General features: G+C 31.2%; 1 protein-coding gene across 1 annotated transcript; it reads right to left on the minus strand.

The window, feature by feature from the left end:
- Window positions 1–407: 407 nt before the first annotated feature.
- LOC112275910 (uncharacterized) lies at window positions 408–4,466 on the minus strand. The gene is made up of 5 exons (XM_024506668.3): window positions 4,341–4,466; window positions 3,086–3,781; window positions 2,497–2,739; window positions 1,942–2,331; window positions 408–1,592 (listed from the first exon to the last, which is right to left on the minus strand). Exons 2-5 carry the CDS (start codon window positions 3,629–3,631, stop codon window positions 1,101–1,103), a joined length of 1,671 nt encoding a protein of 556 aa, XP_024362436.1. The 5' UTR covers window positions 3,632–3,781; window positions 4,341–4,466; the 3' UTR covers window positions 408–1,100.
- Between the last annotated feature and the right edge of the window lie 9,141 nt (window positions 4,467–13,607).

A 13,607-nucleotide genomic window follows, 5' to 3' on the forward strand; every position in this document is an offset into this window, starting at 1 on the left:
TATAACGCAAATAGGAACTGAGAATTCGTGCAAGTTGAGTAATACTTCAATATTCTTTGTAAATTATGTTTCCAAATGTAGAAGATATGTAAACTCATGAAGATCAGAAATTTATGAGGAAACTTCAAATTACACAGTCTGATGTTCACAAAGCTGATATTCGGTAATAAACAAGTTGGATGAGCTCTAGTTAAAGCATTTCCCAACCGACTTGTTCTAGACATGAGGAACTCCATGGTCAGTGGCTTAAAAGATGTTCATATTCTGTTGCAAAACATGTATACTGCCGACGGTCCCAGGACTAAAAGCTTCGATTGCATACAGATAGAAATGTAGTCCGTATCCTCGTTCACTATCAGCATTTGTGAATTCACACGATTACAGGTCATCTCACGCAAACCACTTACTAGAAATAAACAACACGTACTAGCCATTGATGGATCATGTACAAGATATCTGCTTTCACACAATATCACGTCCACAAGAGACAACCACAAATGTCATATCTTTGTCTGTAGGAAACACTGAAACCTTTCTCAAACCAGTCTAACAGTTCCACCTCCATTAGTGCTCCGGAACATTGTTTAAATCTACAGCAAAGAAATATGTGGCACCTCCGTAACGAGATGTAACCAGGCTCCATAAGTTCAGCTGAACTAGCTCCTGCTTCTCTGACCCTCCTATCTGTAGATGCCTGCATCAAGTTTCCTATGGTCTCCAAACCTCCAAGATGTACAATTGACTATCTATGCTTGTCTAAATACCAGAAATGAAAACCTCATGATGATATCCAAAACTTGTATTACACATGGACAGAGTGGTCTAAAAAACTTACAGGCGTTCTGAGGATCTTGAATAGTTACATGTTCATAGAATTTGGATCTCAGTTAAAGCTGTAATATAAGGACTAGGAGAGCATCCATAATGCTTACATCGTGGGCCTTGTTACGAAAAAGAAAGAATCAACTTCAACCTGAGGAGTTATACTCAAAAGAGCAAATATTTCAGCTGGAGCCGAAAACAAGAACCCATTTTCCTCGGTGCAGATGGTAATGCGGCATTCCCAACTCACAGAAGGACAAGCACAGTATATGCTCGGCTTAACTGACGCGGTATTCTAGAAAGAGACCCAGCTTCTGGAGGTGCATTTCATGTGATCCATAGAGAGGGGTTGTTTGGCTCAACCAATCTCTTTCTGCAATAGCAAGACCCTTGTTACTGATAGATCCCACCATTATTTCCTCCCCAAAGACGGCTATAATTTGGTATATTGAGGTTCGCAGGATGTCAGCTAATGCATACGCCTTTTTATGCATTGAGGAGCCTTTTCCAAATGGGGAGCCCTTGCGCTTAACCACGTCTGCGACAACTCCTTGTGAAGGAACGGTCCATTTGATACTATTTGGACCAACGAAGCCCACCCCTCTCGCACTGCTCCTACGTCCAAGGTAAACCTCTACTACCAAGAGGCAAGATAAAAGAGAAGAGAGCGTGGCCTTGTTGCAGCCGCTTAATTGAGCTACCCCGTATCTGTCTTCCAGCCTAGATGTTGCTGTCAACGACGCCACAGTTCGTGCACACCAAGAACACAACTGAAACATCGCATAATCTCATGTGAGCAAACCTACTAGTTGGGACGAAAACGTCTTATAAAAGAATGCTTCATGAAGTCACTGGAATAATTAACAACATATGCCTCTCAGAAATCAAAGCTGTAATTTCCAGTCCTACACACATATCGTATGTAGAGGTCTGCAGGAAGGTACAAAATGAGAGCTAAAAACATGAGAAAATGATGTGCAGTATAGATGTTGCAGGTAAAATCAGACTAAACTATAGTTAGAAACTCTATCCCAGTCCTCACCTGCACCAAGAATAGCAGACGTAGATTTTGCGATTGAAAAAAGAAAAAAGAAGAAGAAGAAGAAGAGAGGAGCATACCTGAATGTCCCTAAATATCTCTTTGACGCTACTACTCTCAGATTTTTTATCCAGACCCCGAGATAACACAAGTTGCTTCAGAAAATCCCCAGACTTGGTCTCGAATATCTCCAAACCGTTCGCAAGTCGCAGCGTGAGGTTGTCGAGCGGTCCTAAACACGCACTAATAATTCGTTTGTAAGTCTCTCCGGACTCCTCGAAGAAAGCAGTCCTCCGCCACGTATCCACGTTTCTCTCAGCGACGATACATAAGTCGAGGTATGCAAGGTGCTGGACAAGGGAAAGGTTCTCGACATCTTCTAAAATTGAGAGGAGCTGTTCACTTGGTTGAGTTTCAGCTAACGTAGAGCCCAGAGGTGGTGCAAATATATGCCTTCTAGTCAGAATCACCTGCATTTCGGCCAGACACATTTCCATCTCATTATTAACCTTCCAAGCGAATGCATACATTCAGAATGCTGATAACATATCCATATCACTGTGCGAATCGTCTCTAGAAATGCTCGATGACGAAGTGATCCGCAAAATACATCTAAAGAAGGTGACAGTGCTTACCTGGACTAGGTGATGGCAGAGTTCCCAACTTAAAGTTGCGCAGATAGCACCAAAAACCAAAACAATCTGCTGCCAAAAAAATAAGGATAATCCATCTGCCAAAATCTCATGAAGCGACTGCCTTCGCACAGTACTGATAAAGTCCGAAAAAATCTCCGCTACTGGCATAACCAACACGCCCAGTTTCGCACTGGTAATGATCAGGCGAGAACTTCCAATTTTCAGGCTGTAAGCAAAACTTCGCTGCATGGATTGAAAACAATGAATCAGTTCTCATACTTCATTCGAACACGTATGCAGCAAACCAATTTCTAACAACTGGACGCAGCACGAACATATAGAAACGGATGAGCTTCATAAAAACATAGTCCTTAGTTGACAGCAAATGATTCCGCAAGTGGACAAGTCCTGCAGCAAACAAAACCTGAAAAAGTCCAAATTCTTGACGATAAACCCTTAGGTATGACGGGTCACAATCTGGGATGCAATTTGTACGTACTCGCAACATGTTAGTAGTAGATAAAGACTGACAGTGGTTTCAATATGAGGCTGAAGTTGTTTGCGAAATTTATGGTGATCAAGTTCTTACCTGAATAATTGGAAAAGTGAGGATCTGCTTCTTTTGGTAAAGATAGAAACACGCATACACAAAGCCGAGCCAAGCGCCTCGTACACCAATGTCAAGGATACTGACCGGACTCAATTCCGTCGACGCGAGAGAAACAAGCGAGAAAAACCCAGAGATCGCACATAGTAAGGTGAAAATGATTTGGTCCCGAATTCTACTAATTTTTGAGGACAAGTGCCGCGCATCCTCAGGCTCCCATGAGATACCCACCAAGACGTTCCATGTAAGCTTCCATACACCTGAAACTAGATCCAACCCAGATGCTACTTCTCTTTCTTGGCAAGTTGTCACGAACATTTTCCCGAGTAAAAACAGAAACTGAGAGGCTTGAAAAACAAGGAACCAAAAGCTCGACCAAGCCGAGGGCACAAACCACCAGAATCTGTTGGAGTTCCCAGAGAACATGCAATGCCAAAATATCCATACTGCTGACGTTCCTGCTGACTGCCATATCATGCAACGAAGCCAACGCTTCGCCTCTATATCTCGTCCAATTCCTAACGCCATGGCTGAACAGCTGAATTTTCGATGAAGTAAGTTTCAGCCTGTAATGGAACGTCTTCTTTTGAAGACAGTAGCTCGTCTACTTGAATTCAAAATCCCCGATAAAAGGCAACATCACGCCTACACCGTCAAAAGAATACCTGCGTTCTGAAACTGCAAGAGATAGAACAGCTGTAGCTTAGGGGTTGGTGCAATTGCGGCACACTTTCACGATACACAATCTTGAATGAAAAGACCATGAAACAGAGATTAAGCACGAGTTTCTAACTAGTTTGAAGTGAGCACATTCTCTCAACACTTAAAAAAAACGCCTAAAACCTCAAACGGAATGACACATGAGACCTAGCACCAACAAGACTCAAATACTACGCACCTGTGCCCGTCGAAACTACATGGGACGCAGGTGCAATGCATGAGCAAATCAATCAAGGGGAAAAACCTCGAAACCAAGAAACTTGCGGCAGAACTCCATATCACACTGAACAATCGCAGAAAGAAACCAATCTACAACCTGGAAAGAGTACCCTACAAACTTGCGCACCAACCCAAGGCTTCAAAGACATCACCCTCTGAGCAATGAAAAAACAAAGTCCTGACTGCATTCGGGAACAAGAGAGGCACAATTTTGACGAGTGGCATGCCCACCGCCGGCACACTCGACAATCAAACATTACCAATATAGAACATGATAATGGGGCGTGGAAGAACGAACCCGAAGACGAGCCGATTTCAGGTCATCGAGGAAGGTTTTCAAGTGGAGCAAGGTGATCAAGTAGAGCTGGAAGCCACAGCTTCGCAAGCTGGCATCGACATCGCAATGCCCGTTGCCGCACCTGCGAAAAACATTTCTTAGGGTGCCGATCATGAACTATTGTTCTAATCTCTCATCGAAGAAACTTCCGTCGGACTCACAGCCGGTTTCGTTGCTTTCTGCCGAAATTCGTCGACGAGTTCTCGAATGAATGTGGGAAGGAAAGAGGGTCAATCTCCCCACCGGGTATTGCAAACTCGTTAGGGCGGGGAGAAGAGAATTTGAACTGGAGAAGAACGTCTTCATGCGATCGAAGTATATTCATCGAAGTGGCGATTGCAATGGTGGCCACCAAGTTGCTTACGACTCCCTCGAGATCGTCCCTACCGGACTTCCCCATAGTCCTCGCCTTATTCGCTGCTCGCGACATCCTCCTCTCAAAGTGATCCGCCATTTCCTCTTACCCATTGTGTTGCAAAATGATAGTTTGAAAAATAAAAAATAAAAAATGTTGTATTATATTTTTGAGTATGCTAATTTAGATTAAACTTGTCAAAGCTACCGTTTGTTGTTTTGAACATTTATGAATAGTTTAATCAATTTAAAGTTAAATAGAAGAATCACATGTATATATGTAAGTATGTATGTAAATAAATAAATAATTTATGAAATTACATATACTTTTAGTATGTTATTTTCATGAATTTATTATTTTTAAGCTAATAATTTGTTTTTAAACTTTGTAACAATTCATATCACGTTTTATTAGAAAATTTTTTTATATAAATTTGTCAACATGGTTTGTTTTATATTAAAGTTAGTAGAAAAAATACATTACAATGACTTACATAAAGAATTTTCAGAAATTTCATTTTTTTTTAGTTAATTTAAAACATTTTATTAAGATCATAGGAAACAAAAAATTTAAAAGATTTTCTACTACATTTGTTTATTATAGAATTGTTTATTGTATGAGATGATTTTATAATTTCTTTTTATTATTTATATAATATAATTTTTATAAATTATTTATTTTATCTTTTGAATATATCAAAGATAATATGTGAATTTTTAAATCCAATATTAATATTTAATTTTAGATTTATATAATAATTATTGATTTAGTTTATATTGAGATCTTTGATACTAAATTTAGTAATATAAAGAATTTTTACCAACACAACTTTTTATAATATCATTTCTAAAACTTTTGCAATAAAAAATTAATATTAATTTAAAGAAATAATATGCTCATAAAAAAATTCATAATCTTTACTTTATTTTGATGCAATAATATATTAAAATAAATACTTAATTATCTTAGTTGGTTTTATTCGTAAAGGATTTTATACTAGCTTAAGATTGTATAATGGCATTAATTTATATCAAATTTAATAAATTTTATTGGTGGTATTATTATTACAAATATATATATATTAATACCTATCAAAGACATATATATTTATCTTGATAAAAATTATTAGGTAGAAAGTAAATATAGATAGATTTGATATTATGTTGTGGCAAAGCTTCTTAGAAGCTTCATAGAAGTGTATTTGATTTCATATGTGTTTGTAGTTGATTGATAAGTTAGAAACTTGGCCAACAAATTAACCACGTATTGTACATTTTAGTAGTTTGTGAAATAAGCTAATTATATGGCTCATATGTATAAGAAACTTGTCATATAAGTTAGACATGTATTAAAGGTTTTATAAAATGTTGCTACATAGCTCTTACTTAGATAGTATATATGGAATCAAGGGTAAAGCCTTTTTTACTCTTGTTAATGCCTTATTAGTTAGTCTTCTTTGAAGACTTTCTCGTCTTTTTGTCTTTAACAATGTAGGATCATTTTCAACCACCATATATGTCTTCATATCTTTATAATGTGTCTACATATTCATCCATCATATATGTTTTTATATATTAGTCTTCATATCTTTACAATAAGGATCATATTCAACCACTATATATATTGTTGAATTCTAAAACCTTGCATATAATGTGGTTTGGAATGACAAGGCTCTTATCAATCAATTTTAATATGGATAAAAGATAACATAAAAGATTTATTATTGATAATGCCAAGAGCAAACTTATTACAATAATTTATTACTAAAGCCATTGCATGCGACAATCAACTCTTTAAGAGATAGTAAGAATAAAGATTAGGTTAGAGAGCTACAAGTCAAGTCATGGCAACAACCTCTAAGTTTACAAAAGCTTATTCATCAAGATTAGAACCTATGCAAATTGACATGGTTGTTTCAAACCTCTTATCAAACAAGAAAAGACTTGACACTATCAAAAAGGTTTGTGCTTATATTATGAAAAACCTAAGCACACTACTTAACATTGTTCAAAGAAAGAACATAACTACAAAATAAAGAGCATGGTTGCCAAAGAAATCAATCTGTTAGAAAACTATTTTTTTCAATTACAATAAGAATCTTGCACTTGGAATCTTATATGAGACCTAATAAAGGTCCTATTTTCTCTTTAGATCCTTCACCTTGCTTTACAATAAGATGTCCAAGACCAAATAATCACAAAGTCTTTGTCTTATTAGATTTAGGAATATCAACCTATCTTCTTTTAGTATAACAACTAATGATCATAATAATTTAGTAATATTTAACATAATTAGATCTTCTTCTAATTTAGTTATTTTAAAATTATTATAGCTAAAGAAGTATAATTCTCAAATAGATTAGATTTCTTGTAATCTTAAATTTTTTCATAGTTTAATCAAAGATTTTGTCAATCAAATAGAAATCCATAAATCCAATATATTCAAATCATAATTACTATGTACAAGAGCTTTCATGCATGGTGCAAGAAAAAGGTCGCATTTTTTTATATACACTACATCCATTTTTGATGGTGGAAAGACTACAAGTAGCATTCTAAGTCAATATCAAGATTATCAAGATGATTTTGAAAAGAAGAGTGTAGATGTCCTTCCAAAGCATCATTTGTATGATTGTTCAATTAATCTTTAAGTATTACAGACATCTAACAAAAATATTTTAGAATTATTTTTATAATATTTTATTAAATTTTAAAAGGTTTTATAACATTTTAAAAATATTTTAATAAAATTTTATAAAATATTTCAAAAATATTCTAGCAGATTATAGAAAGTTCTAGAAGAATTAAAGAAGTTGCTTATGAATCACACAATTGATTCACTTATGTTGTTGGTACAAAAAAAGACACTTAAGGTGCTTAAAATTACCAATTTAGTAAATTAATGTAGGATTTTTGACATTAATAGTAAAAAATAAGATTTCAATATAAGATTGGATTTCTTATAGAATTTTCTTAAAAAAGAGTTTTAAAATAAATATATTTTTTTAAATTTAGGTTATATAGAAGTAGAATTTTTAATATAATATTTCATTATCATTAAAATTTTAATTGGATGTGAGCTAAAATAGAATCACTAATTGAAAAAAATCCAAAAACAAAATAAGAAATAAAAGTCAAAAGAAGGAAGAAAAGAAAAAAAAAAAGATGAAAAGAAAAAAATAAAAATAAAAATAAAAGAAAGATAAGGAAAGATGGATTGAAGGAAAAGAGGTTGCCTCCAAATTTTGGCAACCTCCATGCCAATAGAGATCCAAGCTTTCATGGACCAAAACTGTTTACTTCTCTTATTTGATTTTTTTGTAGCATTTACAGGCTTCAAGCATTCCAAAATTTCTTTTTCCTTCTTTTTTCTGTTTTTTTGGTTTTTGAGAGGTGAATTAGAGCTCTAACATTGATGGAGGTGTGTTCAATTAGTTTTGTAGTAGACTTACAAAGTGTTGGATTGAAAGTTGTAATATGTATATTTTTGCTTGAGAATGCACAAGGCACCTAGTTGTGGAAGATAAATAAAAATGCAACAATAATTCTACCAAGTCTAATAGAATTTAAAATAAACTTTAAATAATTTTTAATAACCTCAATTAAATCTTAACCAATGAAAATAAATTTAAAATAAGTCATAAAAAAGCAAAGAAGTAATAATTTGACTTCGAAGAAATATAATAAAAAAATCCTAAAAACAAAAAAAAAATCTTAAAGAAGTAATAACAATCTTTAAAAAAATCTGAAAATAAAATTTTTATAAAAAATAATAAAAAATCCTAAAAATAAATAAAAATATAGAATTTAAATAAATCTTGAATAAATCTTAATTAATATTAATTTAATCCTAATCAAAATCCTAATGAACCTTAACCAAATCTAAGGTCAAATCTTAATTGAAATCTTAATTAAAATCCTAATGAACCTCAACTAAATCCTAGATCAAATCCTAATGAAATCCTAATAAAATCCTAAATCCTAAAATATTCTAAATCTTAAGCAAATCCTAAACTATAATCCTAGATCAAAGCCTAATAAAATCTAAAATCCTAAACAATTCCAAAAGAATCTCAAGTAAATTTCAATCAATTACTAAAGCTATTTTAAACTTCAATAAATATTAATTAAATCGTATATTTTAACTAAAATTTTATCTTGACTTAAATCAATAAAAAATTAATAAATATATAAAGTTTGAGAAGAATCAAACTTATTAATTGTAATAAAAACTCCCAAAATCTTTTAATTATTGATTGTCATCCCTTTTCAACTCAAATACTAATATTTTGATACCAATTTCTCCTCATTGGACTATTTAATTGCTCAAAAAATTGGATTGTGTGTAGGTATTTAAGTCTTAAGTGAAATCTCTAAATTTTGCTTCAATCCCATTAGCAAATATTGTTACATCTAAAAATCACTTATTGATCCTAAATTACAAATTTTTGAGACCATAATCTACAAAAACCCTCATATGGTTCAATTTAATTATTCAAGTGACTCAAAGTTTGCACACAAATTGGAAACAAGCACAAAAAAAATCTATCCAAATTTCACCTATATATATATACTATAGAACTCAAAGAACCCTCAAATTTGTAAACATATTTTTATTTCTCAAAATTTAAATCCAATGAAAACATCACTAACTTTGAAAATCCTTCAAACTCTCAATATTGATTCAAATGACATAAAACCAATGTCCAAATTTTTTTCCTTAAGTCTACTCTAAAACCTCTTTGTTTGATTCATAAAAAAACTGTAGAATTGCCATAAGCACATGGGTTTGTGCATCATAAACTGATTTTAATCCACATTGACAACCAATCTTCTTTGGGTATCAAATTTTGATAATTTGATGTAATTTTTATTTTAACATATTTTTAATTATTTTCTAAACATGTCCATATTAATTTCTCATCTCATTTTTTTTGATTTGGCTCATTTATGCATCTACAAAGTAAATAGAAGTTTCTTCTATAATAGACAATATTACGACTAAACTTTTTATTTTCTTTCTATAATTTGTCATTATTTTTCTATTACATCTTTCTATTAGGCTCACCTATAATAATACCCATTTTAAATTTTTTCACTATATAGTTGTATTATCATACAACATCCGACGGTGTGGTATTTTCTCTCTTTGTTGGAGTGCAACACTTGTATGGTTGGCAGATTGTTGGACAACGGTTGTATAGAGAACATGCAGCTATTATTATTAGTTTTTTTTATTTTCCTTGTATAGAAGTGCAAGTGCGGTATGGTGTAGTGGCTACAGTTGAAATAAGAATCAGTTCAAGACAATTGGGTACAATAAAAATATCTTACTAATTTACTTTTTTGCTACTATGTAGTAAGTGGTGTCATCAAATTAGTAGAGTTCTCTTCTTAGACTTATATTCTTGTATTAGAGAAGCAATATTGCACTGCATTGAACGTAGATGTAATAGAGCATCAAAATGAATCAATGTAGATTCTAAATTTTTATGACTAAGATGACAAGTTTGATTTATGCATTAATTCTTATGTTTTCCATGCCTTCACTAAATTGACCATTTTTAGTCCAGTGTTATATAGTCTCAACTCTTGTGTGAGCCTAGATACTTGATTTTGGTTGCAAATTGGCTCATTTTTACTTTGTCTTGAGCTATTAATATTTATTCATATTTCTTTGATGCAAATGTGTATTGTATAACCATTTTTGAAGAGTTGGAGGATGGCTTTATAAGTACTATATGAAGGTGTGCAAGAAATGTTGTATTATATGTGTTCTTGCTTAAAAATGCATTAAGTACCTAGCTTTGGAAGGTAAATAGAAATGCAATAATAATCCTACTAAGTCTAATAGAATCTTAAATAAACTTTAAGTAAATCTTAATAATCCAAATAAAACTTTCATTAATCAAGATAAATTAAAAAAAATTATAAAAGAAATACAAAGAAGTCCTAAATTAATTTTTAAAAAAAATAATAAGAAATATTTAAAAAATATAATGATAAAATTTTAAATAAATAAAAATAATCTTAAAAAAATATTAGAAATAGAAACTTTTAAAGAAATAAAAAATTATCTTTAAAAAATACTAAAAATAAAAATCTTAATTGAATCTTAACCAATTTTTAGATCAAATCTTAATTAAAATCCTAATTGAATCTTAACCAAATCTTAGGTCAAATTTCTAATGAAACCTTAATAAAATCCTAAATTTTAGACAAATCCTAGATAAATCTTAAATAAATCCTAATCAACTTTCAATCAAGTTCTAAATCAAATTTCAAGAAAATCCTAATTTTAATTAATTCATAGATGAAGTCTTAAGTCCTAACCAAATCATAGATAAATCTTAAATGAAACCTTATAGCATAATAAAATCTCAACAACTAATGATCAAAAAATTGATATCAACTCAAAATTTGCACACTTCTTAATATTTTGGTTAGAAATAAGTTAAAGAAAGATGGAATTGATCACACTTACTAATTGAGAGAAAATCAAGATAATCCAATCAAGTGCTGAGTACTCTCCTACTCCTACTTAAATGTTGAACTTCCAATACCAATATCTCCTTCTTGAATTGTTGAATTGTTCTCAAATTTCATATAAACATTGAAAATTAAGTTTAATATCTACATAAAATATTTTTACTTCAATCTAATTGATAGATTGCAAAAGATCTTAGAAACATTCATTGACCTTCAAACTCCAATTTCTAAGACCTCAACCTACAAAAACCTTCACACCCTTTGATCTAATTCTTTGATTGATTTCAAAATTTGAACATACATTCACAACCAACATATTAACACATTATCCAAAATTCATTTGTACATATACCACAAAACTCAAGAAACCTTCCAATTTATAAAAAAAAATTTATTTTCTAAAATCTAAACCAACCAAGAACATTATTAATTTTAAAAATCTCTCAAAAACTAAATATTGATTTAATTGATATAAAATAAATGCTTAAATTTTTTTTTTAAAGTTTTTTCTTCAATCCCACTCTTTAATCTACCAAAGAATTCCTAAATTGCCATATGGGTGCCATTTTATGCCTTAAGATTTGATTTCAATCTAAGTTGAAAATCAATCATCTTTGGATATCAATTTTTGATAATTTAATATAAATTTTACTTTATTTTATTTTTAATTATTTCTTAAACATTTCTGTATTAATTTCTTACTTTATTTATTTTGATTTGGATCATTTATGTCTATACAAAGTAAATAGAAGTTTTTTTTATAAAAAAATAGCATTAAGAGTAAATCTTTTACTACCTTTCTATCTTTTATCCTTATTTTTCTACTTCATCTTTTTGCAAGGCTCTTCTATAATAACATCCATTTTTTTATTTTTTATAATATAATTGTATTACCACATGATAGCAAAAAAAATTATTGTCAGCTACAAAGAATTTATTGTTCCTATATAGATCCTCTTATTCTAATGGCAAAATATTAGATATTACAAGAAGTTTTGGAAGGAAGTGAAGAACTATTTTGCTAGATAAGGGCATTTCTAGTAGAGTTGTTGGGGTGCAGGTCTCCATCACTAACATAATTATTTTAAGGTTACTGATAGATGCATGTAAATTATTGTTGAGCTAAATTTCTAAATTTGGATGTTTAGTTCTTATATTTTTATCATAATTCATTTGAATTTTGTTGGATATCTTTGAATTTTAGTTTTGAGAATTTAATCCATTGTGGGAGTAGAAAGCGTTTGCTTTAAAAAAGAGTTGGACTTTTAGCTGCCACTAAATGCTCAATCAAATCTAAGATATTAAGATTACAAATATATATATATATATATATATATATATATATAATATTTTTTCTTTTAAGGCAATTATATTAGCACATAAACCTAAGTACAAAAAAAACACTCAAACATATGATAAAATATCTTAAAACCTTATATATCCTTATGGAATTTTTTTCTTGAATTTCAACAGTTCATATCTCACGATCGGACCATCCAAAAAAACTAGAATTTTATATGATGTACTAATATACTTTCAACAACTATCAAAAAAAATTTCAACTACAAATTCATTATGAATCTTGAGATATCACCAAAATCCTAATAGTAGCTTCAAACCCTTGCTTACATACACCCACATGCAATTTTCTTCATATCTCACAAATTAAATAATCAATTACTATGAAACTTTGATTTATAGATTTTTAACCTAATAACACACACTTACAAAAATTTTGAGCTAAAAATTCATCTAGAAACCTAAGATATGGCTCCAATCATTACTATCAACAAAATAACTCACTTACTATCTTTGAATTACATATGTTGTCTTCAATGCCCTATAATTCTTTCATTTAGACTTAGAATTTATTATAAAAAAATATAAAAAATATAGCAAAAAAATTACTCTCTTTAATCCTAGTTGCCGGTCCTTTTTTGATCTTTGTAAGCATACGTTATGCCCCAAAAAGTAATAGTAGGTATGACATTGACACCTTAACTTTGAGTACCTATAATTCCTTCATAAAAACTCCAAATCATATAAAATTTGCACCCAAACCATATCCAAAAACCTAAACTTGCTGATTCTAGCCCCTAAAGCTCGAATGCCTTTGAAAAAAAATCCTAATGCCTAATAAGGCCTTAGGCAGCCTCCTTGAAGCCCGTTGGGCATGACATTTGACCAATACTATTTAATGTTCAATTATTTCTTCATCCCTTGCCTTCATCCAACCATACCTTGCTTTCATCCTTTTCAATAAGCTTCCTCATAGTTTAGACTTTCACCTTTAGACTTCAACCCTCTCTTAAGCTTTATATTAAATATCTAAATCCTATATAATATAAATACTATAATCAAAATAGATAAACCTCCAAATAATTT

Source organism: Physcomitrium patens, chromosome 23 (assembly GCF_059467195.1).
Source record: "Physcomitrium patens ecotype Gransden chromosome 23, ASM5946719v1, whole genome shotgun sequence".
Classification (NCBI taxonomy): Eukaryota; Viridiplantae; Streptophyta; class Bryopsida; order Funariales; family Funariaceae; genus Physcomitrium; species Physcomitrium patens.